General features: G+C 41.1%; 1 protein-coding gene across 3 annotated transcripts in view; it reads left to right on the top strand.

The window, feature by feature from the left end:
* Positions 1-25,811, top strand: part of LOC121567583 (nuclear prelamin A recognition factor) — a 97,668-nt gene that overhangs the window by 21,258 nt on the left and 50,599 nt on the right. For 2 of the 3 annotated variants that reach the window (XM_041877747.2, XM_041877745.2), the window contains exons 8-11: positions 18,779-18,851; positions 19,010-19,147; positions 20,984-21,141; positions 21,392-22,802. The exons of the other annotated variant lie outside the window; for it this stretch is intronic. In XM_041877747.2, coding sequence (XP_041733681.1) covers positions 18,779-18,851; positions 19,010-19,147; positions 20,984-21,141; positions 21,392-21,636 — 614 coding nt within the window. In that variant the 3' untranslated portion in view covers positions 21,637-22,802. Of the gene's footprint in view, positions 1-18,778; positions 18,852-19,009; positions 19,148-20,983; positions 21,142-21,391; positions 22,803-25,811 lie in introns of those variants that run through there. 3 annotated transcript variants of the gene reach the window in all.

A 25,811-nucleotide genomic window follows, 5' to 3' on the forward strand; every position in this document is an offset into this window, starting at 1 on the left:
TGGACAGGTGTCTTTTATACAGGTAACAAACTGAGATTAGGAGCACTCCCTTTAAGAGTGTGCTCCTAATCTCAGTTTATTACCTGTATAAAAGACACTTGGGAGACAGAAGTCTTTCTGATTGAGAGGGGGTCAAATACTTATTTCCCTCATTAAAATGCAAATCAATTTATAACATTTTTGACATGCGTTTTTCTGGATTGTTTTGTTGTTATTCTGTCTCTCACTGTTCAAATAAACCTACCATTAAAATTACAGACTGATCTTTTCTTTGTCAGTGGGCAAACGTACAAAATCAGCAGGGGATCAAATACTTTTTCCCTCACTGTATCTATCCTCTCTACCTCTATATCTATATATATCCTCTCTACCTCTGTATCTATCCTCTCTACCTCTATATCTATTTCTATCCTCTCTACCTCTATATCTATATATATCCTCTCTACCTCTATATCTATATCTATCCTCTCTACCTCTATATCTATCCTCTCTACCTCTATATCTATATCTATCCTCTCTACCTCTATATCTATATATATCCTCTCTATCTATATATATCCTCTCTACCTCTATATCTATATATATCCTCTCTACCTCTATATCTATATCTATCCTCTCTACCTCTATATCTATATATATCCTCTCTACCTCTATATCTATATCTATCCTCTCTACCTCTATATCTATATATATCCTCTCTACCTCTATATCTATCCTCTCTACCTCTATATCTATATATATCCTCTCTACCTCTATATCTATATCTATCCTCTCTACCTCTATATCTATATATATCCTCTCTACCTCTATATCTATATATATCCTCTCTACCTCTATATCTATATATATCCTCTCTACCTCTATATCTATATATATCCTCTCTACCTCTATATCTATATCTATCCTCTCTACCTCTATATCTATATATATCCTCTCTACCTCTATATCTATATCTATCCTCTCTACCTCTATATCTATATATATCCTCTCTACCTCTATATCTATATATATCCTCTCTACCTCTATATCTATATCTATCCTCTCTACCTCTATATCTATATATATCCTCTCTACCTCTATATCTATATCTATCCTCTCTACCTCTATATCTATATATATCCTCTCTACCTCTATATATATATATCCTCTCTACCTCTATATCTATATATATCCTCTCTACCTCTATATCTATATCTATCCTCTCTACCTCTATATCTATATCTATCCTCTCTACCTCTATATCTATATATATCCTCTCTACCTCTATATCTATATATATCCTCTCTACCTCTATATATATCCTCTCTACCTCTATCTATATATATATATATATATATATATATCCTCTCTACCTCTATATCTATATATATCCTCTCTACCTCTATATCTATCCTCTCTACCTCTATATCTATATATATCCTCTCTACCTCTATATCTATATATATCCTCTCTACCTCTATATCTATATCTATCCTCTCTACCTCTATATCTATATATATCCTCTCTACCTCTCTATCTATATCTATCCTCTCTACCTCTATATCTATATATATCCTCTCTACCTCTATATCTATATCTATCCTCTCTACCTCTATATCTATATATATCCTCTCTACCTCTATATATATCCTCTCTATCTATATATATCCTCTCTACCTCTATATCTATATATATCCTCTCTACCTCTATATCTATATCTATCCTCTCTACCTCTATATCTATATATATCCTCTCTACCTCTATATCTATATATATCCTCTCTACCTCTATATCTATATCTATCCTCTCTACCTCTATATCTATATATATCCTCTCTACCTCAATATCTATATATATCCTCTCTACCTCTATATCTATATATATCCTCTCTACCTCAATATCTATATATATCCTCTCTACCTCTATATCTATATCTATCCTCTCTACCTCTATATCTATATATATCCTCTCTACCTCTATATCTATATCTATCCTCTCTACCTCTATATCTATATATATCCTCTCTACCTCTCTATCTATATCTATCCTCTCTACCTCTATATCTATATATATCCTCTCTACCTCTATATCTATATCTATCCTCTCTACCTCTCTATCTATATCTATCCTCTCTACCTCTATATCTATATATATCCTCTCTACCTCTATATCTATATATATCCTCTCTACCTCTATATCTATATCTATCCTCTCTACCTCTCTATCTATACAGTGAGGGAAAAAAGTATTTGATCCCCTGCTGATTTTGTACATTTGCACACTGACAAAGACATGATCAGTCTATAATTTTAATGGTAGGTTTATTTGAACAGTGAGAGACAGAATAACAACAAAACAATCCAGAAAAAGCATGTCAAAAATTTATAAATTGATTTGCATTTTAATGAGGGAAATAAGTATTTGACCCCTCTGCAAAACATGACTTAGTACTTGGTGGCAAAACCCTTGTTGGCAATCACAGAGGTCAGACGTTTCTTGTAGTTGGCCACCAGTTTTGCACACATCTCAGGAGTGATTTTGTCCCACTCCTCTTTGCAGATCTTCTCCAAGTCATTAAGGTTTTGAGGCTGACGTTTGGCAACTCGAACCTTCAGCTCCCTCCACAGATTTTCTATGGGATTAAGGTCTGGAGACTGGCTAGGCCACTCCAGGACCTTAATGTGCTCCTTCTTGAGCCACTCCTTTGTTGCCTTGGCCATGTGTTTTGGGTCATTGTCATGCTGGAATATCCATACACGACCCATTTTCAATGCCCTGAGGTTCTCACCCAAGATGTGACGGTACATGGCCCCGTCCATCGTCCCTTTGATGCGGTGAAGTTGTCCTGTCCCCTTAGCAGAAAAACACCCCCAAAGCATAATGTTTCCACCTCCATGTTTGACGATGGGGATGGTGTTCTTGGGGTCATAGGCAGCATTCCTCCTCCTCCAAACACGGCGAGTTGAGTTGATGCCAAAGAGCTCCATTTTGGTCTCATCTGACCACAACACTTTCAGCCAGTTCTCCTCTGAATCATTCAGATGTTCATTGGCAAACTTCAGACGGGCCTGTATATGTGCTTTCTTGAGCAGTGGGACCTTGCAGACGCTGCAGGATGTCAGTCCTTCACGGCGTAGTGTGTTACCAATTGTTTTCTTGGTGACTATGGTCCCAGCTGCCTTGAGATCATTGACAAGATCCTCCCGTGTAGTTCTGGGCTGATTCCTCACCGTTCTCATAATCATTGCAACTCTACGAGGTGAGATCTTGCATGGACCCCCAGGCCGAGGGAGATTGACAGTTATTTTGTGTTTCTTCCATTTGTGAATAATCGCACCAACTGTTGTCACCTTATCACCAAGCTGCTTGGCGATGGTCTTGTAGCCCATTCCAGCCTTGTGTAGGTCTACAATCTTGTCCCTGACATCCTTGGAGAGCTCTTTGGTCTTGGCCATGGTGGAGAGTTTGGAATCGGATTGATTGATTGCTTCTGTGGACAGGTGTCTTTTATACAGGTAACAAACTGAGATTAGGAGCACTCCCTTTAAGAGTGTGCTCCTAATCTCAGTTTATTACCTGTATAAAGACACTTGGGAGACAGAAGTCTTTCTGATTGAGAGGGGGTCAAATACTTATTTCCCTCATTAAAATGCAAATCAATTTATAACATTTTTGACATGCGTTTTTCTGGATTGTTTTGTTGTTATTCTGTCTCTCACTGTTCAAATAAACCTACCATTAAAATTACAGACTGATCTTTTCTTTGTCAGTGGGCAAACGTACAAAATCAGCAGGGGATCAAATACTTTTTCCCTCACTGTATCTATCCTCTCTACCTCTATATCTATATATATCCTCTCTACCTCTGTATCTATCCTCTCTACCTCTATATCTATTTCTATCCTCTCTACCTCTATATCTATATATATCCTCTCTACCTCTATATCTATATCTATCCTCTCTACCTCTATATCTATCCTCTCTACCTCTATATCTATATCTATCCTCTCTACCTCTATATCTATATATATCCTCTCTATCTATATATATCCTCTCTACCTCTATATCTATATATATCCTCTCTACCTCTATATCTATATATATCCTCTCTACCTCTATATCTATATATATCCTCTCTATCTATATATATCCTCTCTACCTCTATATCTATATATATCCTCTCTACCTCTATATCTATCCTCTCTACCTCTATATCTATATCTATCCTCTCTACCTCTATATCTATATATATCCTCTCTATCTATATATATCCTCTCTACCTCTATATCTATATATATCCTCTCTACCTCTATATCTATATATATCCTCTCTACCTCTATATCTATATATATCCTCTCTACCTCTATCTATATATATCCTCTCTACCTCTACCTCTATATACAGTGGGGGAAAAAAGTATTTAGTCAGCCACCAATTGTGCAAGTTCTCCCACTTAAAAAGATGAGAGGCCTGTAATTTTCATCATAGGTACACGTCAACTATGACAAACAAAAGGAGGAAAAAAAATCAAGAAAATCACATTGTAGGATTTTTTATGAATTTATTTGCAAATTATGGTGGAAAATAAGTATTTGGTCAATAACAAACAAGCAAGATTTCTGCCTCTCACAGACCTGTAACTTCTTCTTTAAGAGGCTCCTCTGTCCTCCACTCATTACCTGTATTAATGGCAACTGTTTGAACTTGTTATCAGTATAAAAGACACCTGTCCACAACCTCAAACAGTCACACTCCAAACTCCACTATGGCCAAGACCAAAGAGCTGTCAAAGGACACCAGAAACAAAATTGTAGACCTGCACCAGGCTGGGAAGACTGAATCTGCAATAGGTAAGCAGCTTGGTTTGAAGAAATCAACTGTGGGAGCAATTATTAGGAAATGGAAGACATACAAGACCACTGATAATCTCCCTCGATCTGGGGCTCCACACAAGATCTCACCCCGTGGGGTCAAAATGATCACAAGAACGGTGAGCAAAAATCCCAGAACCACACGGGGGGACCTAGTGAATGACCTGCAGAGAGCTGGGACCAAAGTAACAAAGCCTACCATCAGTAACACACTACGCCGCCAGGGACTCAAATCCTGCAGTGCCAGACGTGTCTCCCTGCTTAAGCCAGTACATGTCCAGGCCCGTCTGAAGTTTGCTAGAGTGCATTTGGATGATCCAGAAGAGGATTGGGAGAATGTCATATGGTCAGATGAAACCAAAATAGAACTTTTTGGTAAAAACTCAACTCGTCGTGTTTGGAGGACGAAGAATGCTGAGTTGCATCCAAAGAACACCATACCTACTGTGAAGCATGGGGGTGGAAACATCATGCTTTGGGGCTGTTTTTCTGCAAAGGGACCAGGACGACTGATCCGTGTAAAGGAAAGAATGAATGGGGCCATGTATCGTGAGATTTTGAGTGAAAACCTCCTTCCATCAGCAAGGGCATTGAAGATGAAACATGGCTGGGTCTTTCAGCATGACAATGATCCCAAACACACTGCCCGGGCAACGAAGGAGTGGCTTCGTAAGAAGCATTTCAAGGTCCTGGAGTGGCCTAGCTTGTCTCCAGATCTCAACCCCATAGAAAATCTTTGGAGGGAGTTGAAAGTCTGTGTTGCCCAGCGACAGCCCCAAAACATCACTGCTCTAGAGGAGATCTGCATGGAGGAATGGGCCAAAATACCAGCAACAGTGTGTGAAGACTTACAGAAAACGTTTGACCTGTGTCATTGCCAACAAAGGGTATATAACAAAGTATTGAGAAACTTTTGTTATTGACCAAATAATTATTTTCCACCATAATTTGCAAATAAATTCTTTAAAAATCCTACAATGTGATTTTCTGGAAAATAAATTCTCATTTTGTCTGTCATAGTTGACGTGTACCTATGATGAAAATTACAGGCCTCTCTCATCTTTTTAAGTGGGAGAACTTGCACAATTGGTGGCTGACTAAATACTTTTTTCCCCCACTGTATATCCTCTCTACCTCTATCCTCTCTACCTCTATATATATCCTCTCTACCTCTATATCTATATATATCCTCTCTATATCTATATATATATATCCTCTCTACCTCTATATATATCCTCTCTACCTCTATATCTACAGTGGGGGAAAAAAGTATTTAGTCAGCCACCAATTGTGCAAGTTCTCCCACTTAAAAAGATGAGAGAGGCCTGTAATTTTCATCATAGGTACACGTCAACTATGACAGACAAAATGAGAAGAAAAAAAATCCAGAAAATCACATTGTAGGATTTTTTATGAATTTATTTGCAAATTATGGTGGAAAATAAGTATTTGGTCAATAACAAAAGTTTCTCAATACTTTGTTATATACCCTTTGTTGGCAATGACACAGGTCAAACGTTTTCTGTAAGTCTTCACAAGGTTTTCACACACTGTTGCTGGTATTTTGGCCCATTCCTCCATGCAGATCTCCTCTAGAGCAGTGATTTTTTTGGGGCTGTCGCTGGGCAACACGGACTTTCAACTCCCTCCAAAGATTTTCTATGGGGTTGAGATCTGGAGACAAGCTAGGCCACTCCAGGACCTTGAAATGCTTCTTACGAAGCCACTCCTTCGTTGCCCGGGCAGTGTGTTTGGGATCATTGTCATGCTGAAAGACCCAGCCATGTTTCATCTTCAATGCCCTTGCTGATGGAAGGAGGTTTTCACTCAAAATCTCACGATACATGGCCCCATTCATTCTTTCCTTTACACGGATCAGTCGTCCTGGTCCCTTTGCAGAAAAACAGCCCCAAAGCATGATGTTTCCACCCCCATGCTTCACAGTAGGTATGGTGTTCTTTGGATGCAACTCAGCATTCTTCGTCCTCCAAACACGACGAGTTGAGTTTTTACCAAAAAGTTCTATTTTGGTTTCATCTGACCATATGACATTCTCCCAATCCTCTTCTGGATCATCCAAATGCACTCTAGCAAACTTCAGACGGGCCTGGACATGTACTGGCTTAAGCAGGGGGACACGTCTGGCACTGCAGGATTTGAGTCCCTGGCGGCGTAGTGTGTTACTGATGGTAGGCTTTGTTACTTTGGTCCCAGCTCTCTGCAGGTCATTCACTAGGTCCCCCTGTGTGGTTCTGGGATTTTTGCTCACCGTTCTTTTGATCATTTTGACCCCACGGGGTGTGATCTTGCATGGAGCCCCAGATCGAGGGAGATTATCAGTATGTCTTCCATTTCCTAATAATTGCTCCCACAGTTGATTTCTTCAAACCAAGCTCCTTACCTATTGCAGATTCAGTCTTCCCAGCCTGGTGCAGGTCTACAATTTTGTTTCTGGTGTCCTTTGACAGCTCTTTGGTCTTGGCCATAGTGGAGTTTGGAGTGTGACTGTTTGAGGTTGTGGACAGGTGTCTTTTATACTGATAACAAGTTCAAACAGGTGCCATTAATACAGGTAACGAGTGGAGGACAGAGGAGCCTCTTAAAGAAGAAGTTACAGGTCTGTGAGTGCCAGAAATCTTGCTTGTTTGTAGGTGACCAAATACTTATTTTCCACCATAATTTGCAAATAAATTCATTAAAAATCCTACAATGTGATTTTCTGGAAAAAAAAATCTCAATTTGTCTGTCATAGTTGACGTGTACCTATGATGAAAATTACAGGCCTCTCTCATCTTTTTAAGTGGGAGAACTTGCACAATTGGTGGCTGACTAAATACTTTTTTCCCCCACTGTATATATATCCTCTCGACCTCTCTATCTATATCTATCCTCTCGACCTCTATATCTATCCTCTCTATCTATATCTATCCTCTCTACCTCTATATCAATATCTATCCTCTCTACCTCTATATATATATCTATCCTCTCTACATCTATATCTATATATATCCTCTCTACCTCTCTATCTATATATATCCTCTCTACCTCTCTATCTATATCTATCCTCTCTACCTCTATATCTATATCTATCCTCTCTACCTCTATATCTATCCTCTCTACCTCTATATCTATATATATATATCCTCTCTACCTCTATATCTATATACAGTGGGGAGAACAAGTATTTGATACACTGCTGATTTTGCAGGTTTTCCTACTTACAAAGCATGTAGAGGTCTGTAATTTGTATCATAGGTACACTTCAACTGTGAGAGACGGAATCTAAAACAAAAATCCAGAAAATCACATTGTATGATTTTTAAGTAATTAATTTGTATTTTATTGCATGACATAAGTATTTGATACATCAGAAAAGCAGAACTTAATATTTGGTACAGAAACCTTTGTTTGCAATTATAGAGATCATACGTTTCCTGTAGGTCTTGACCAGGTTTGCACACACTGCAGCAGGGATTTTGGCCCACTCCTCCATACAGACCTTCTCCAGATCCTTCAGGTTTCGGGGCTGTCGCTGGGCAATACGGACTTTCAGCTCCCTCCAAAGATGTTCTATTGGGTTCAGGTCTGGAGACTGGCTAGGCCACTCCAGGACCTTGAGATGCTTCTTACGGAGCCACTCCTTAGTTGCCCTGGCTGTGTGTTTCGGGTCGTTGTCATGCTGGAAGACCCAGCCACGACCCATCTTCAATGCTCTTACTGAGGGAAGGAGGTTGTTGGCCAAGATCTCGCGATACATGGCCTCATCCATCCTCCCCTCAATATGGTGCAGTCGTCCTGTCCCCTTTGCAGAAAAGCATCCCCAAAGAATGATGTTTCCACCTCCATGCTTCACGGTTGGGATGATGTTCTTGGAGTTGTACTCATCCTTCTTCTTCCTCCAAACTGACCAAAAAGCTCTTTTGTCTCATCAGACCACATGACCTTCTCCCATTCCTCCTCTGGATCATCCAGATGGTCATTGGCAAACTTCAGACGGGCCTGGACATGCGCTGGCTTGAGCAGGGGGGACCTTGCGTGCGCTGCAGGATTTTAATCCATGACGGCGTAGTGTGTTACTAATGGTTTTCTTTGAGACTGTGGTCCCAGCTCTCTTCAGGTGATTGACCAGGTCCTGCCGTGTAGTTCTGGGCTGATCCCTCACCTTCCTCATGATCATTGATGCCCCACGAGGTGAGATCTTGCACGGAGCCCCAGACCGAGGTTGATTGACCGTCATCTTGAACTTCTTCCATTTTCTAATAATTGCGCCAACAGTTGTTGCCTTCTCACCAAGCTGCTTTCCTATTGTCCTGTAGCCCATCCCAGCCTTGTGCAGGTCTACAATTTTATCCCTAATGTCCTTACACAGCTCTCTGGTCTTGGCCATTGTGGAGAGTTTGGAGTCTGTTTGATTGAGTGTGTGGCAGGTGTCTTTTATACAGGTAACGAGTTCAAACAGGTGCAGTTAATACAGGTAATGAGTGGAGAACAGGAGGGCTTCTTAAAGAAAAACTAACAGGTCTGTGAGAGCCGGAATTCTTACTGGTTGGTAGGTGATCAAATACTTATGTCATGCAATAAAATGCAAATTAATTACTTAAATCATACAATGTGATTTTCTGGATTTTTGTTTTAGATTCCGCCGCTCACAGTTGAAGTGTACCTATGATGAAAATTACAGACCTCTACATGCTTTGTAAGTAGGAAAACCTGCAAAATCGGCAGTGTATCAAATACTTGTTCTCCCCACTGTATATCCTCTCTACCTCTATCCTCTCTACCTCTATCTATATAATCTCTATAGCTATCCTCTCTACCTCTATATCTATATATATCCTCTCTACCTCTATATAATCTCTATAGCTATCCTCTCTACCTCTATCCTCTACCTCTATCTATATCATCTCTATAGCTATCCTCTCTACCTCTATCTACAGTGGGGGAAAAAAGTATTTAGTCAGCCACCAATTGTGCAAGTTCTCCCACTTAAAAAGATGAGAGAGGCCTGTAATTTTTATCATAGGTACACGTCAACTATGACAGACAAAATGAGAAAAGAAAATCCAGAAAATCACATTGTAGGATTTTTAATGAATTTATTTGCAAATTATGGTGGAAAATAAGTATTTGGTCAATAACAAAAGTTTCTCAATACTTTGTTTTATACCCTTTGTTGGCAATGACATAGGTCAAACGTTTTCTGTAAGTCTTCACAAGGTTTTCACACACTGTTGCTGGTATTTTGGCCCATTCCTCCATGCAGATCTCCTCTAGAGCAGTGATGTTTTGGGGCTGTCGCTGGGCAACACAGACTTTCAACTCAAAGATGTTCTATGGGGTTGAGATCTGGAGACTGGCTAGGCCACTCCAGGACCTTGAAATGCTTCTTACGAAGCCACTCCTTCGTTGCCCGGGCAGTGTGTTTGGGATCATTGTCATGCTGAAAGACCAAGCCACGTTTCATCTTCAATGCCCTTGCTGATGGAAGGAGGTTTTCACTCAAAATCTCACGATACATGGCCCCATTTATTATTTCCTTTACACGGATCAGTCGTCCTGGTCCCTTTGCAGAAAAACAGCCCCAAAGCATGATGTTTCCACCCCCATGCTTCACAGTAGGTATGGTGTTCTTTGGATGCAACTCAGCATTCTTTGTCCTCCAAACACGACGAGTTGAGTTTTTACCAAAAAGTTATATTTTGGCTTCATCTGACCACATGACATTCTCCCAATCCTCTTCTGGATCATCCAAATGCACTCTAGCAAACTTCAGACGGGCCTGGACCTGTACTGGCTTAAGCAGGGGGACACGTCTAGCACTGCAGGATTTGAGTCCCTGGCGGTGTAGTGTGTTACTGATGGTAGGCTTTGTTACTTTGGTCCCAGCTCTCTGCAGGTCATTCACTAGGTCCCCCCATGTGGTTCTGTGATAATTTTGACCCCACGGGGTGAGATCTTGCGTGGAGCCCCAGATCGAGGGAGATTATCAGTGGTCTTGTATGTCTTCCATTTCCTAATAATTGCTCCCACAGTTGATTTCTTCAAACCAAGCTGCTTACCTATTGCAGATTCAGTCTTCCCAGCCTGGTGCAGGTCTACAATTTTGTTTCTGGTGTCCTTTGACAGCTCTTTGGTCTTGGCCATAGTGGAGTTTGGAGTGTGACTGTTTGAGGTTGTGGACAGGTGTCTTTTATACTGATAACAAGTTCAAACAGGTGCCATTAATACAGGTAACGAGTGGAGGACAGAGGAGCCTCTTAAAGAAGAAGTTACAGGTCTGTGAGAGCCAGAAATCTTGCTTGTTTGTAGGTGACCAAATACTTATTTTCCACCATAATTTGCAAATAAATTCATTAAAAATCCTACAATGTGATTTTCTGGATTTATTTTTCTCAATTTGTCTGTCATAGTTGACGTGTACCTATGATGAAAATTACAGGCCTCTCTCATCTTTTTAAGTGGGAGAACTTGCACAATTGGTGGCTGACTAAATACTTTTTTTCCCCACTGTATATAATCTCTATATCTATCCTCTCTACCTCTATATCTATATATATCCTCTCTACCTCTATATCTATATATATCCTCTCTACCTCTATATATCTATCCTCTCTACCTCTATATCTATATCTATCCTCTCTACCTCTATATCTATATATATCCTCTCTACCTCTATATCTATATATATCCTCTCTACCTCTATATCTATATCTATCCTCTCTACCTCTATAGCTATCCTCTCTACCTCTATATCTATATATATCCTCTCTACCTCTATCCTCTCTACCTCTATCTATATAATCTCTATAGCTATCCTCTCTACCTCTATCTATATAATCTCTATAGCTATCCTCTCTACCTGTATATCCTATCTTGCTCTATATCTCTCCTTTCTAGCTCTGTCTATCCTCTCTACAGTCGTATGAAAAAGTTTGGGCACCCCTGACAATTTCCATGATTTCCATTTATAAATAATTGGGTGTTTGGATCAGCAATTTCATTTTGATCTATCAAATAACTGATGGACACAGTAATATTTCAGTAGTGAAATTAGGTTTATTGGATTAACAGAAAATGTGCAATATGCATCAAAACGAAATTAGACAGGTGCATAAATTTGGGCACCCCAACAGAAAAATCACATCAATATTTAGTATAGTCTCTTTTTGCTAAAAGAACAGCCTTTAGATGCTTCCTATAGCCTTTAATGAGTGTCTGGATTCTGGATGAAGGTATTTTGGACCATTCCTCCTTACAAAACATCTCCAGTTCAGTTAGGTTTGATGGTTGCCGAGCATGGACAGGCCGCTTCAAATCATCCCACAGATTCTCAATGATATTCAGGTCTGGGGACTGGGATGGCCATTCCAGAACATTGTACTTGTTCCTCTGCATAAATGCCCGGGTAGATTTTGAGCAGTGTTTTGGGTCGTTGTCTTGTTGAAATATCCAGCCCCGGCGTAACTTCAACTTTGTGACTGATTCTTCAACATAATTCCCAAGAATCTGCTGATATTGAGTGGAATCCATGCGACCCTCAACTTTAACAAGATTCCCAGTACCGGCACTGGCCACACAGCCCCACAGCATGATGGAACCCCCACCAAATTTTACTGTGGGTAGCAAGTGTTTTTCTTGGAACGCTGTGTTCTTTTGCCGCCATGCATAACGCCCCTTGTTATGATCAAATAACTCAAGCTTTGTTTCATCAGTCCACAGCACCTTATTCCAAAATGAAGCTGGCTTGTCCAAATGTGCGTTTGCATACCTCAAGCGACTCTACTCTGTTTGTGGCACGTGTGCAGAAAAGGCTTCTTCCGCATCACTCTCCCATACAGCTTCTTCTTGTGCAAAGTGCACTGAATTGTTGAACGATGCACAGTGACACCATCTGCAGCAAGATGATGTTGTAGGTCTTTGGAGGTGGTCTGTGGGCTGTTTTTGACTGTTCTCACCATCCTTCGCCTTTGCCTCTCAGATATTTTACTTGGCCTGCCACTTCTGGCCTTAACAAGAACTGTGCCTGTGGTGTTCCATTTCCTCACTATGTTCCTCACAGTGGACACTGACAGCTTACATCTCTGCGATAGCTTTTTGTAGCCTTCCCCTAAACCATAATGTTGAACAATCTTTGTTTTCAGGTCATTTGAGAGTTGTTTTGAGGCCCCCATGTTGCCACTCTTCAGAGGAGAGTCAAAGAGAACAACAACTTGCAATTGGCCACCTTAAATACCCTTTCTCATGATTGGATGCACTTGTCTATGAAGTTCAAGGCTTAAAGAGCTCACCAAACCAATTGTGTGTTCCAATTAATCAGTGCTAAGTACTTACAGGTATTCAAATCAACAGAATGACAAGGGTGCCGAAATCTTTGCATAGCTTATTTTTCACATCTGATTTAATTTCATACAACTTAATATTGCTACACTAAAAATCTTTGTCTGGACAATACCACAGTACTCAGTTTTTATTAGAAAATGAATGGCATGCCACTGTGATCATTTTCTGTGACGACAGAGTAAATTATTATGCAGACAAACTTTTTCATACGACTGTACCTCTATCTGTCCTCTGTAGCGCTATATAGATTCTCTCTAGCTCTATATCTATCCTCTCTACCTCTATATCTATATATATCCTCTCTACCTCTATATCTATATATATCCTCTCTACCTCTATATCTATATATATCCTCTCTACCTCTATATCTATATATATCCTCTCTACCTCTATATCTATATATATCCTCTCTACCTCTATCTATATATATCCTCTCTACCTCTATATCTACAGTGGGGAAAAAAAGAATTTAGTCAGCCACCAATTGTGCATGTTCTCCCACTTAAAAAGATGAGAGGCCTGTAATTTTCATCATAGGTACACGTCAACTATGACAGACAAATTGAGAAAAAAAATTCCAGAACATCACATTGTAGGATTTTTAATGAATTTATTTGCAAATTATGGTGGAAAATAAGTATTTGGTCACCTACAAACAAGCAAGATTTCTGGCACTCACAGACCTGTAACTTCTTCTTTAAGAGGCTCCTCTGTCCTCCACTCGTTACCTGTATTAATGGCACCTGTTTGAACTTGTTATCAGTATAAAAGACACCTGTCCACAACCTCAAACAGTCACACTCCAAACTCCACTATGGCCAAGACCAAAGAGCTGTCAAAGGACACCAGAAACAAAATTGTAGACCTGCACCAGGCTGGGAAGACTGAATCTGCAATAGGTAAGGAGCTTGGTTTGAAGAAATCAACTGTGGGAGCAATTATTAGGAAATGGAAGACATACAAGACCACTGTTAATCTCCCTCGATCTGGGGCTCCACGCAAGATCTCACCCCGTGGGGTCAAAATGATCACAAGAACGGTGAGCAAAAATCCCAGAACCACACGGGGGGACCTAGTGAATGACCTGCAGAGAGCTGGGACCAAAGTAACAAAGCCTACCATCAGTAACACACTACGCCGCCAGGGACTCAAATCCTGCAGTGCCAGACGTGTCCCCCTGCTTAAGCCAGTACATGTCCAGGCCCGTCTGAAGTTTGCTAGAGTGCATTTGGATGATCCAGAAGAGGATTGGGAGAATGTCATATGGTCAGATGAAACCAAAATATAACTTTTTGGTAAAAACTCAACTCGTCGTGTTTGGAGGACAAAGAATGCTGAGTTGCATCCAAAGAACACCATACCTACTGTGAAGCATGGGGGTGGAAACATCATGCTTTGGGGCTGTTTTTCTGCAAAGGGACCAGGACGACTGATCCGTGTAAAGGAAAGAATGAATGGGGCCATGTATCGTGAGATTTTGAATGAAAACCTCCTTCCATCAGCAAGGGCATTGAAGATGAAACGTGGCTGGGTCTTTCAGCATGACAATGATCCCAAACACACCGCCCGGGCAACGAAGGAGTGGCTTCGTAAGAAGCATTTCAAGGTCCTGGAGTGGCCTAGCCAGTCTCCAGATCTCAACCCCATAGAAAATCTTTGGAGGGAGTTGAAAGTCCGTGTTGCCCAGCGACAGCCCCAAAACATCACTGCTCTAGAGGAGATCTGCATGGAGGAATGGGCCAAAATACCAGCAACAGTGTGTGAACACCTTGTGAAGACTTACAGAAAACGTTTGACCTGTGTCATTGGCAACAAAGGGTATATAACAAAGTATTGAGAAACTTTTGTTATTGACCAAATACTTATTTTCCACCATAATTTGCAAATAAATTCATTAAAAATCCTACAATGTGATTTTCTGGATTTTTTTTCTCATTTGTCTGTCATAGTTGACGTGTACCTATGATGAAAATTACAGGCCTCTCTCATCTTTTTAAGTGGGAGAACTTGCACAATTGGTGGCTGACTAAATACTTTTTTCCCCCACTGTATATATATCCTCTCTACCTCTATATCTATATATATCCTCTCTACCTCTATATCTATATATATCCTCTCTACCTCTATATCTATATATATCCTCTCTACCTCTATATCTATATATATCCTCTCTACCTCTATCTATATATATCCTCTCTACCTCTATATCTATATATATCCTCTCTACCTCAATATCTATATATATCCTCTCTACCTCAATATCTATATATATATATCCTCTCTACCTCTATATCTATCTATATATATCCTCTCTACCTCTATATCTATATATATATATCCTCTCTACCTCTATATCTATATATATCCTCTCTACCTCTATATCTATATATATATATCCTCTCTACCTCTATATCTATATATATCCTCTCTACCTCTATATCTATATATATCCTCTCTACCTCAATATCTATATATATCCTCTCTACCTCAATATCTATATATATATATATCCTCTCTACCTCTATATCTATATACAGTGGGGGAAAAAAGTATTTAGTCAGCCACCAATTGTGCAAGTTCTCCCACTTAAAAAGATGAGAGAGGCCTGTAATTTTCATCATAGGTACACGTCAACTATGACAGACAAATTAAGAAAAAAAAATCCAGAAAATCACACTGTAGGATTTTTAATGAATTTATTTGCAAATTATGGTGGTAAATAAGTATTTGGTCACCTACAAACAAGCAAGATTTCTGGCTCTCACAGACCTGTAACTTCTTCTTTAAGAGGCTCCTCTGTCCTCCACTCGTTACCTGTATTAATAGCACCTGTTTGAACTTGTTATCAGTATAAAAGACACCTGTCCACAACCTCAAACAGTCACACTCCAAACTCCACTATGGCCAAGACCAAAGAGCTGTCAAAGGACACCAGAAACAAAATTGTAGACCTGCACCAGGCTGGGAAGACTGAATCTGCAATAGGTGAGCAGCTTGGTTTGAAGAAATCAACTGTGGGAGCAATTATTAGGAAATGGAAGACATACAAGACCACTGATAATCTCCCTCGATCTGGGGCTCCACGCAAGATCTCACCCCGTGGGGTCAAAATTATCACAAGAACGGTGAGCAAAAATCCCAGAACCACACGGGGGGACCTAGTGAATGACCTGCAGAGAGCTGGGACCAAAGTAACAAAGCCTACCATCAGTAACAAAATACGCCGCCAGGGACTCAAATCCTGCAGTTCCAGACGTGTCCCCCTGCTTAAGCCAGTACATGTCCAGGCCCGTCTGAAGTTTGCTAGAGTGCATTTGGATGATCCAGAAGAGGATTGGGAGAATGTCATATGGTCAGATGAAACCAAAATATAACTTTTTGGTAAAAACTCAACTCGGTCGTGTTTGGAGGACAAAGAATGCTGAGTTGCATCCAAAGAACACCATACGTACTGTGAAGCATGGGGGTGTAAACATCATGCTTTGGGGCTGTTTTTTCTGCAAAGGGACCAGGACGACTGATCCGTGTAAAGGAAAGAATGAATGGGGCCATGTATCGTGAGATTTGAGTGAAAACCTCCTTCCATCAGCAAGGGCATTGAAGATGAAACGTGGCTGGGTCTTTCAGCATGACAATGATCCCAAACACACTGCCCGGGCAATGAAGGAGTGGCTTCGTAAGAAGCATTTCAAGGTCCTGGAGTGGCCTAGCCAGTCTCCAGATCTCAACCCCATAGAAAATCTTTGAGGGAGTTGAAAGTCCGTGTTGCCCAGCGACAGCCCCAAAACATCACTGCTCTAGAGGAGATCTGCATGGAGGAATGGGCCAAAATAGTGTGTGAAAACCTTGTGAAGACTTACAGAAAACGTTTGACCTGTGTCATTTTGCCAACAAAGGGTATATAACAAAGTATTGAGAAACTTTTGTTATTGACCAAATACTTATTTTCCACCATAATTTGCAAATAAATTCATAAAAAATCCTACAATGTGATTTTCTGGATTTTTTTTTCTCATTTTGTCTGTCATAGTTGACGTGTACCTATGATAAAAATTAAAGGCCTCTCTCATCTTTTTAAGTGGGAGAACTTTCACAATTGGTGGCTGACTAAATACTTTTTTCCCCCACTGTATATCCTCTCTACCTCTATATCTATATATATATATCCTCTCTACCTCTATATCTATATATATATATCCTCTCTACCTCTATATCTATATATATCCTCTCACCTCTATCTATATATATCCTCTCTACCTCTATATCTATATATCCTCTCTACCTCTATATCTATCCTCTCTACCTCTATATCTATATATATCCTCTCTACCTCTATATCTATATATATCCTCTCTACCTCTATATCTATATATATCCTCTCTACCTCTATATCTATATATATCCTCTCTACCTCTATATCTATCCTCTCTACCTCTATATCTATATCTATCCTCTCTACCTCTATATCTATATCTATCCTCTCTACCTCTATATATATATATATCCTCTCTACCTCTATATCTATATATATCCTCTCTACCTCTATATCTATCCTCTCTACCTCTATATCTATATATATCCTCTCTACCTCTATATCTATATATATCCTCTCTACCTCTATATCTATATATATATATATATCCTCTCTACCTCTATACAGTGCCGTGAAAAAGTATTTGCCCCTTTCTGATTTTCTATATTTTTGATACTGAATGTTATTAGATCTTCAACCAAAACCTAATATTAGATAAAGGGAACATGAGTGAAGAAATAACTCAACAATGACATACTTATTTCATTTATTTCATAAACAAAGTTATGCAACACCAAATGCCCCTGTGTGAAAAAGTAATTGCCCCCTTACACTCAATAACTGGTTGTGCCACCTTTAGCTGCAATGACTCCAACCAAACGCTTCCTGTAGTGGTAGATCAGTCTCTCAAGTCGCTGTGGGGGAATTTGGGCCCACTCTTCCATGCAGAACTGCTGTAACTCAGTGACATTTGTGGGTTTTCAAGCCTGAACTGCTTGTTTCAAGTCCTGTCATCTCACTTGGGATTTGGTCTGGACTTTGACTAGGCCATTCCAAAACTTCAGATTTGTTGCTTTTTAGCCCTTTTCATGTAGACTTGTGTGTTTTGGATAATTGTCTGGCTGCATGACCCAGCTGCACTTCAGCTTCAGCTCACAGATGGATGGCCTGACATTCTCCTGTAGATTTCTCTGATACAAGGCAGAATTCATGGTTCCTTCTATTAAGGCAAGTCATCCAGGACCTGAGGCAGCAAATCATCCCCAAACCATCACACTACCACCACCATGCTTGACCGTTGGAATGAGGTTCTTACTGTGGAATGCGGTGTTTGGTTTCGCTAGGGATAATGGGACCCATGTCGTCCAAAAAGTTAGACTTTTGACTCATCTGTTCATAGAACATTCTTCCAAGGTGCTTCCAGGTGCTTTTTGGCAAACTTGAGTCAACTTTTTGGACGAGATGGGTCCCAATTATGTCTGAAGAAAACCAAACACTGCATTCCATATAAGTTGTCTGTTGTTATAGTGTGAGACTGAATCCGTGTGTGTCCCAGGGGAGGTGTTCCTCCTGATGGAACGGATGAAGATGTCATTAGCAGACCTGGACTCCGTCCCTCTAGACAACGTGTGAGTGTTTCCCTGTTCACTGGGCTCTTACCAGGAAGTGTTTGTCGGTGCTGAATGCGAGGCTCATTGCTCGGTGATGTGTGTACGTGAGTGTGTTTCTGTCCGTTAGGCTCAGCTACTCAGATTGTGGAATTGTCCTCTATTTCTCTCCATGTTAGGCTGGGTGAGGCAGGGGACCCAGCCTTGGTGAGACATGAGGGCAGAGGATCGGAGGGCTTCCTGGAACACGTCTTCAAATACGCTGCTGCGGAACTGTTTGGTCTGGATGTAGACGAGATCACGTACAAGACTCTCAGGTGAGGAGGGGAGAGAGGGATGACGGGGAGAGAGAGTAAGATAGATAGAAGACCTTGAAATGAGAAAGAGGGAAGGATGAGCGCAGACCTTGGTTCAAATACACGTCTATTTGATTATTATTTTTATTGAAATACACATTTTCTGTGTATTTTTAGATAATGTGGCCCGAATCACTTAGTATTTTCAAATACTTTCCTGTAAATGGCCTACTATTTTGAAAGTATTTCCAAATGCATGATTTAAAATACCAAAACAGACCAGGGCCCGTATCCACAAAGCGTCTCGGAATAGAAAATTGGTCCTAAGTGCTGACAATAGAGACCTTTTACTCTTATGGGTCAAAATAAAAGCTGTGCATGAAGCCTCTTCAGTTATAAGAGTCACTCCTAGTCAACAGATATTTACGGCACCTCATGAGCTGTCCTAACCAGTTAAGAGTTACCAGCAGGTGTCTTGATAAAAGAAAATTGCAGTGAGTCAGTGATTCCTGCGTTACATGCAATTGCTCATCAACCCATAAATAATCTGGCCGTAACAGTATCTCTTGCACTTTTGACAATTTCACAAGGGCTATTTCACATGATATGCCTAAATACTTATAACCACTAGGCTAATAAATAAACACGTTTTTCTTTAGATTATTTAATTACCTACTTCATGTTATTTCAAGTTATCCATTTGGAACGCAACATCACGTTGTTTAAAGAATATCTCTAAATTGGGCATGCCTATAAATTGGGCAATTGAAGGCATCTATAGTGTTAACTTTGATAGTGTTACATGAAAATGACAGATCTTTCAAAACATTGTATGCAGCGTTATATTCAACATTATAAACTGGGTGGTTCGAGCCCTGAATGCTGATTGGCAGACAGCCGTGGTGTATCAGACCATATACCACGGGTATGACAAAACATTGGTTTTTACTGCTCTAATTACCTTGGTAACCAGTTTATAATAGCAATACCTCACCTCAGGGGTTTGTGGTATATGGCCAATATACCACGGCTAAGGGCTGTATCCAGGCACTCCGTGATGCGTCGTACATAAGAACAGCCCTTAGCTGTGGTATATTGGCCATATACCACAAAACCCAGAGGTGACTTATTGCTTCATTATTGGCAAGTGACTTGATGCCTACTGTGCCCAAAGCGATATAGAGTTGTTAAATGGGCGTGACGACGAGTGTGTTGATAACGGTAATATTGTGAAAATTCCGCTTTTAACAAAAAAGGTTATAAGTGGTAACATATTAGGCAAAGTGATATCAAACGTTTTACCATTACAACATTTGATGTACAGTCACATTCAGTGTGGTTGTCTGGATCGTGCTATAGAGAGTTCACAGCTGGCGATGCCTCATCATGATTGGTTATTCCCCATCATTTGCGACAATGTCAATGCGTGTCGTCACTGTCTTTCCTTACCAGCTGAGATAGACTTTTATCAGTCGATTTTACTCCTGGCTCAGAGTTTGGGAATTTTTGTTATTCTTAAAACAGGTTTTAACAGGATTCCTAGGACCTTTTCTGAGATGCTTTGTAGATAGGGCCCTTGTCCAAATGCATGGGAGTATATAAATATATGTATAAATACAGTTTATTTGAGTATTTTCAAATACATGCCAATATTCACTTGTGTGGTCAAAAATATCAGAATACTTACCAAATGTCTTTGAAAGTAATTGAAATACCCTAAATAGTATTTGAACTCAGGAGAGGGAAGGATGAGAGCAGAGCAGGGTAGAAAATAGGGTAGAGGAAGCAGGCTGTAAAAGAGGGAATGAATTCTTTAAATATCCGATCTTCATCTCTCCCCCTGCCTCCCTCCTCTAGGAACCGTGACTTCCAGGAGGTGTGTCTGGAGCGGGATGGGGAGGTGCTGCTGCAGTTTGCATCCGTCTATGGCTTCAGGAACATCCAGACCCTGGTCCACCGCATGAGGACAGGACGCATCCCCTACCAACTGGTGGAGGTGCTCTCCTGCCCCGGAGGTAAGTCACATCTACTTCCTGGTCCTGGTTTGGGTTTGGGTAAATGTGACCAGGCAACTGTGAACCTGTTTGTGTTAGAAATTCTTGAGGCTGTCAGTGAATCTAAATCCTCAAAGGTGTGAGTGTAAAAAAACGAACTGGATGTAGAAACTAGAAAAGTGATTTAGTGTGATCTTTTATTTTATACTTTGTTTGCCCTCCGTTCTCCCCTCTCCCTCTCCCCCCTCTCTCTCTCTCTCTCTCCCCCCAGGCTGTGTGAGTGGTCGTGGGCAGGCGGAGGGAGAGACAGTGGGTCGGGTGGACAAGGCCTTGGTTCAGCAGATGGAGGAGGCCTACAGCAGTCTACCAGTCAGGCTACCTGACACCAACCCTGTCCTACGCACACTCTACCAGGACTGGCTGGAGGGACAGGATTCAACGCACACCAACACACTCCTACACACACAGTACACACAGCAGACCCCCAGCCAGACACAGACACACATACAGTGGTGACACACACACACACCTCTCGTACACGCACACACACACACACACACACAGAAACTCAAACACACCTCAACATCCAAAAGCCCAATCAATGTAAGGGGTATCTGGACCTTGGGGGTATCACTGACCCTCTGTCTTTTAAGTAGCTCTGCAGTGGTTCCCATGGGTACCATTGTATAGGCGGAGGGCCTGGATGTTGTTTGTGTTCCTTTGCACCCTGCCTAAAGAATCAAGTCTGGAAAAGACCCATATATCCCAGACTTGATTCTGAACTTCCTTCAATCAACCAGAAGGTGGTGCTGTTATTCCATCTAATTTACTGCTCTAGACTGCTGTGGAGGCTGGTCCACTGTGCTTTCACAATGGAGGGGCAACCCCGGAGCCAAATATATGTGCTATGTTCCAGAGTGTCCAATGGGAAAACAATTTATCTGCCAGCAATAACCCTGAAAGGAATAATATCTGATCCAAGTGGATGAAGCAGGAGAACTATCAAACAAACTGGGTCAAGCCTGTAAATAGGACTAGAAGTATTCTTAGTAGTGTTGCATTTCAGAGGGGGAGAAAGATCCAAACCATTCAAGTAAAACCAGTTGTACTTGTTTCAACTGTGAAATGTACACGTTGTTTTGTCTCCTGCGATTCCAAAATGCTAAATGATCAATCAATCACTAATAATGCTGGTAGTGCTGTTGTAGCTACCATTTGCAATGCATGTGTTCATCCATGTCATAAAGCACTGGAATTATCTTGGCTATATAATTTGTAAGTCGCTCTGGACAAGAGCGTCTGCTAAATGATGTAAATGTATATGATGACCATTTGAGTTACCCCTATTGGCCAGTTTATTATGTACACCACCCCCTTCACAAAAATGGTTCACTCCTACAGACAGTGAGTCACGTGGCCTTGGCTTGCTATATAAAGCAGGCAGACGGGTTTCAGTTACTGTTCGATTGAACGTTAGAATGGGCCAAAGGAGTGACCTAAGCGACTTTGAGCGTGGTATGATTGCTGGTGCCAGGCACACCGAATCCAGTATCTCTGAAATGGCAGCCCTCCTGGGATTTCCACGCATGGTTTTATTAACACTTCCTGCCCAAGATGCAGTAAACTCGATTAATGATGAAGAATTTGTAGTACTGATTAAAATGTAGCATAGTGAAAACTAAGTACATGTTTATTTCCTTTCTTCCAGGACTGATGGAATGTCCGCTACCAAGTTTTTAATTTACATGTTTATCAATGATTCTGTATCTCTCCCTTTGAAATGCTTTCTGAGGCAGGTGCCTTGGGAGTTAGTATAAAGGTACCTGAATCCAGCTGTTAAAGGAGCCCCAAATTAATTAAGGCCATTTTGTTTGTTTTTCCCCTACGTGTTTATACTGTGTTTGATTTATTGTGTGGGGTCTTTTTATTTTGGTTCTAGTGGGTTTATCACAGGTTAGACAGGATGCAATTTAAAGGGCACACATGACATTTTCTGAAGTATTTAATGTCCGAGTTTTGGTTGCACACATGTAAATTCTCTTGATACTCTCCTCTGTTCTCCCTCTCTCTCCCCCTCTCTCTCTCTCTCACCCCCTCCTCCCTCTCTCTCTCTCCCTCTCTCTCTAAAATGTACTGAAAAACCCAATGTAAACCTGATACACAAAATGTTTGAAATATCTTTCAATAATGTCTAAGGTGCAGGGAAAGAAACACTCACTTAAGGGTTTGAATGACCTCTGACCTCTGTTCTGACTTTCTGGTGAGGCCTGATCACCCTCACTAGAAAGACTAGAGACATTGGGTGAGATTTAAATGGGCTCTTTAAACACCAGATAATTAGGAAGAAGTTTATAATTGATCAACAGTCCTATGTGTGATTCGGAACAAGAGAAGGAGAGCGAGAGAGCGCTGCCCCTGAATGAGGGACACCTGTCTCTAGTCTATTTTACCATTACCTTATGGGATACAATTAAGTTAAGATAGTCATCAAGGGTTGTAATTCTAATTTTATTTGTTATTTTGATTTAACCGTCAGTGTTGTTGTTTTTTGGAGGAGGAATTACCGGTCCCCTGTGGCCCTTTGGTAAATATGCAAATAGATTTTCTTCACATGCCAGCCTGTAAAAGGAAAAAAAAATATGTTGGTAATGATTGAGAGTTACTCCAAATGGATTTAAGTTTTCCCCACCTCTAGTTTTATATGAAGAAGTGTATTGCTGTTGTTTTGTTTTTGTCTTGCTTCAATAACAAATCTTACCAGCTTGGGTCTGCTGGATGGTTGGGATTTCTCCCTAAGGATTAACCCTCTCATTCCCTGACCCTGTAACTCTGCAGTGAGATCACCAAGACGATAGGGGAGTATAAGCCAATATGGGAGGATTTTTTTTTTTTTCAACTGTGTTGTTATTCTCTTTGACATTTGTTTTAGAAATCTGTATTAAGAATATTGGTAGTAGTAATAATTAGTCATACAGTAAATAATTTGTCTGGATTTCCTGAATCAGAAATGCCCTAAACTGAACTGTTGTTCTGGTCTGTCCTCTCTCGAGGTTATGGCGAAGGTGACCACAGTATCTCAGAAATGGACGTCTGGGACAGGTAGGGGTTCCATAACCGCAGGCAGAACAGTTGAAACTGGAATAGCAGCAAGGCCAGGCGGACTGGGGACAGCAAGGAGTCACCACGGCCGGTAGTCCCGACGTATGGTCCTAGGGCTCAGGTCTCTCAGTTGGCTTTTCATAGCCGATCATTAAGAGTTGAAAACAGCAGGTCTGGGACAGGTAGGGGTTTCGTAACCGCAGGCAGAACAGTTGAAACTGGAATAGCAGCAAGGCCAGGCGGACTGGGGACAGCAAGGTGTCAGCATGCCCGGTAGTCCTGACGTATGGTCCTAGGGCTCAGGTTCTCAGAGAGAAAGAGAGAACGAGAGAATTAGAGAGAGCATACTTAAATTCACACAGGACACTGGATAAGACAGGAGAAGTACTCCAGGTATAACCAACTAACCCCAGCCCCCCGACACATAAACTACTGCAGCATAAATACTGGAGGCTGAGACAGGAGCGGTCCGGAGACACTGTGGCCCCATCCGAAGAAACCCCGGACAGGGCCAAACAGGAAGGATATAACCCCACCCACTCTGCCAAAGCACAGCCCCCGCACCACCAGAGGGATATCCTCAACCACCAACTTACAATCCTGAGACAAGGCCGAGTATAGCCCACAGAGGTCTCCACCACAGCACAAACCAAGGGGGGCGCCAACCCAGACAGGAAGATCACGTCAGTAACTCAACCCACTCAAGTGACGCACCCCTCCTAGGGACGGCATGAAAGAGCACCAGCAAGCCAGTGACTCAGCCCCTGTAACAGGGTTAGAGGCAGAGAACCCCAGTGGAGAGAGGGGAACCGGCCTGGCAGAGACAGCAAGGGCTGTTCGTTGCTCCAGAGCCTTTCCGTTCACCTTCACACTCCTGGGCCAGACTACACTCAATCATATGACCTACTGAAGAGATAAGTCTTCAGTAAAGACTTAAAGGTTGAGACCGAGTCTGCGTCTCTCACATGGGTAGGCAAACTGTTCCATAAAAATGGAGATCTATAGGAGAAAGCCCTGCCTCCCGCTGTTTGCTTAGAAATTCTAGGGACAATTAGGAGGCCTGCGTCTTGTGACCGTAGCGTACGTATTGGTATGTACGGCAGGACCAACTCGGAAAGATAGGTAGGAGCAAGCCCATGTAACGCTTTATAGGTTAACAGTAAAACCTTGAAATCAGCCCTTGCCTTAACAGGAAGCCAGTGTAGGGAAGCTAGCACTGGAGTAATATGATCAAATTTCTTGGTTCTAGTCAGGATTCTAGCAGCCGTATTTAGCACTAACTGAAGTTTATTTAGTGCTTTATCCGGGTAGCCGGAAAGTAGAGCATTGCAGTAGTCTAACCTAGAAGTAACAAATGCATGGATTAATTTTTCTGCATCATTTTTGGACAGAAAATTTCTGATTTTTGCAATGTTACGTAGATGGAAAAAAGCTGTCCTTGAAACAGTCTTGATATGTTCGTCAAAAGAGAGATCAGGGTCAAGAGTAACGCCGAGGTCCTTCACAGTTTTATTTGAGACGACTTTACAACCATCAAGATGAATTGTCAGATTTAACAGAAGATCTCTTTGTTTCTTGGGACCTAGAACAAG

The sequence above is a fragment of the Coregonus clupeaformis genome, chromosome 1 (assembly GCF_020615455.1).
Source record: "Coregonus clupeaformis isolate EN_2021a chromosome 1, ASM2061545v1, whole genome shotgun sequence".
Taxonomy (NCBI): domain Eukaryota; kingdom Metazoa; phylum Chordata; class Actinopteri; order Salmoniformes; family Salmonidae; genus Coregonus; species Coregonus clupeaformis.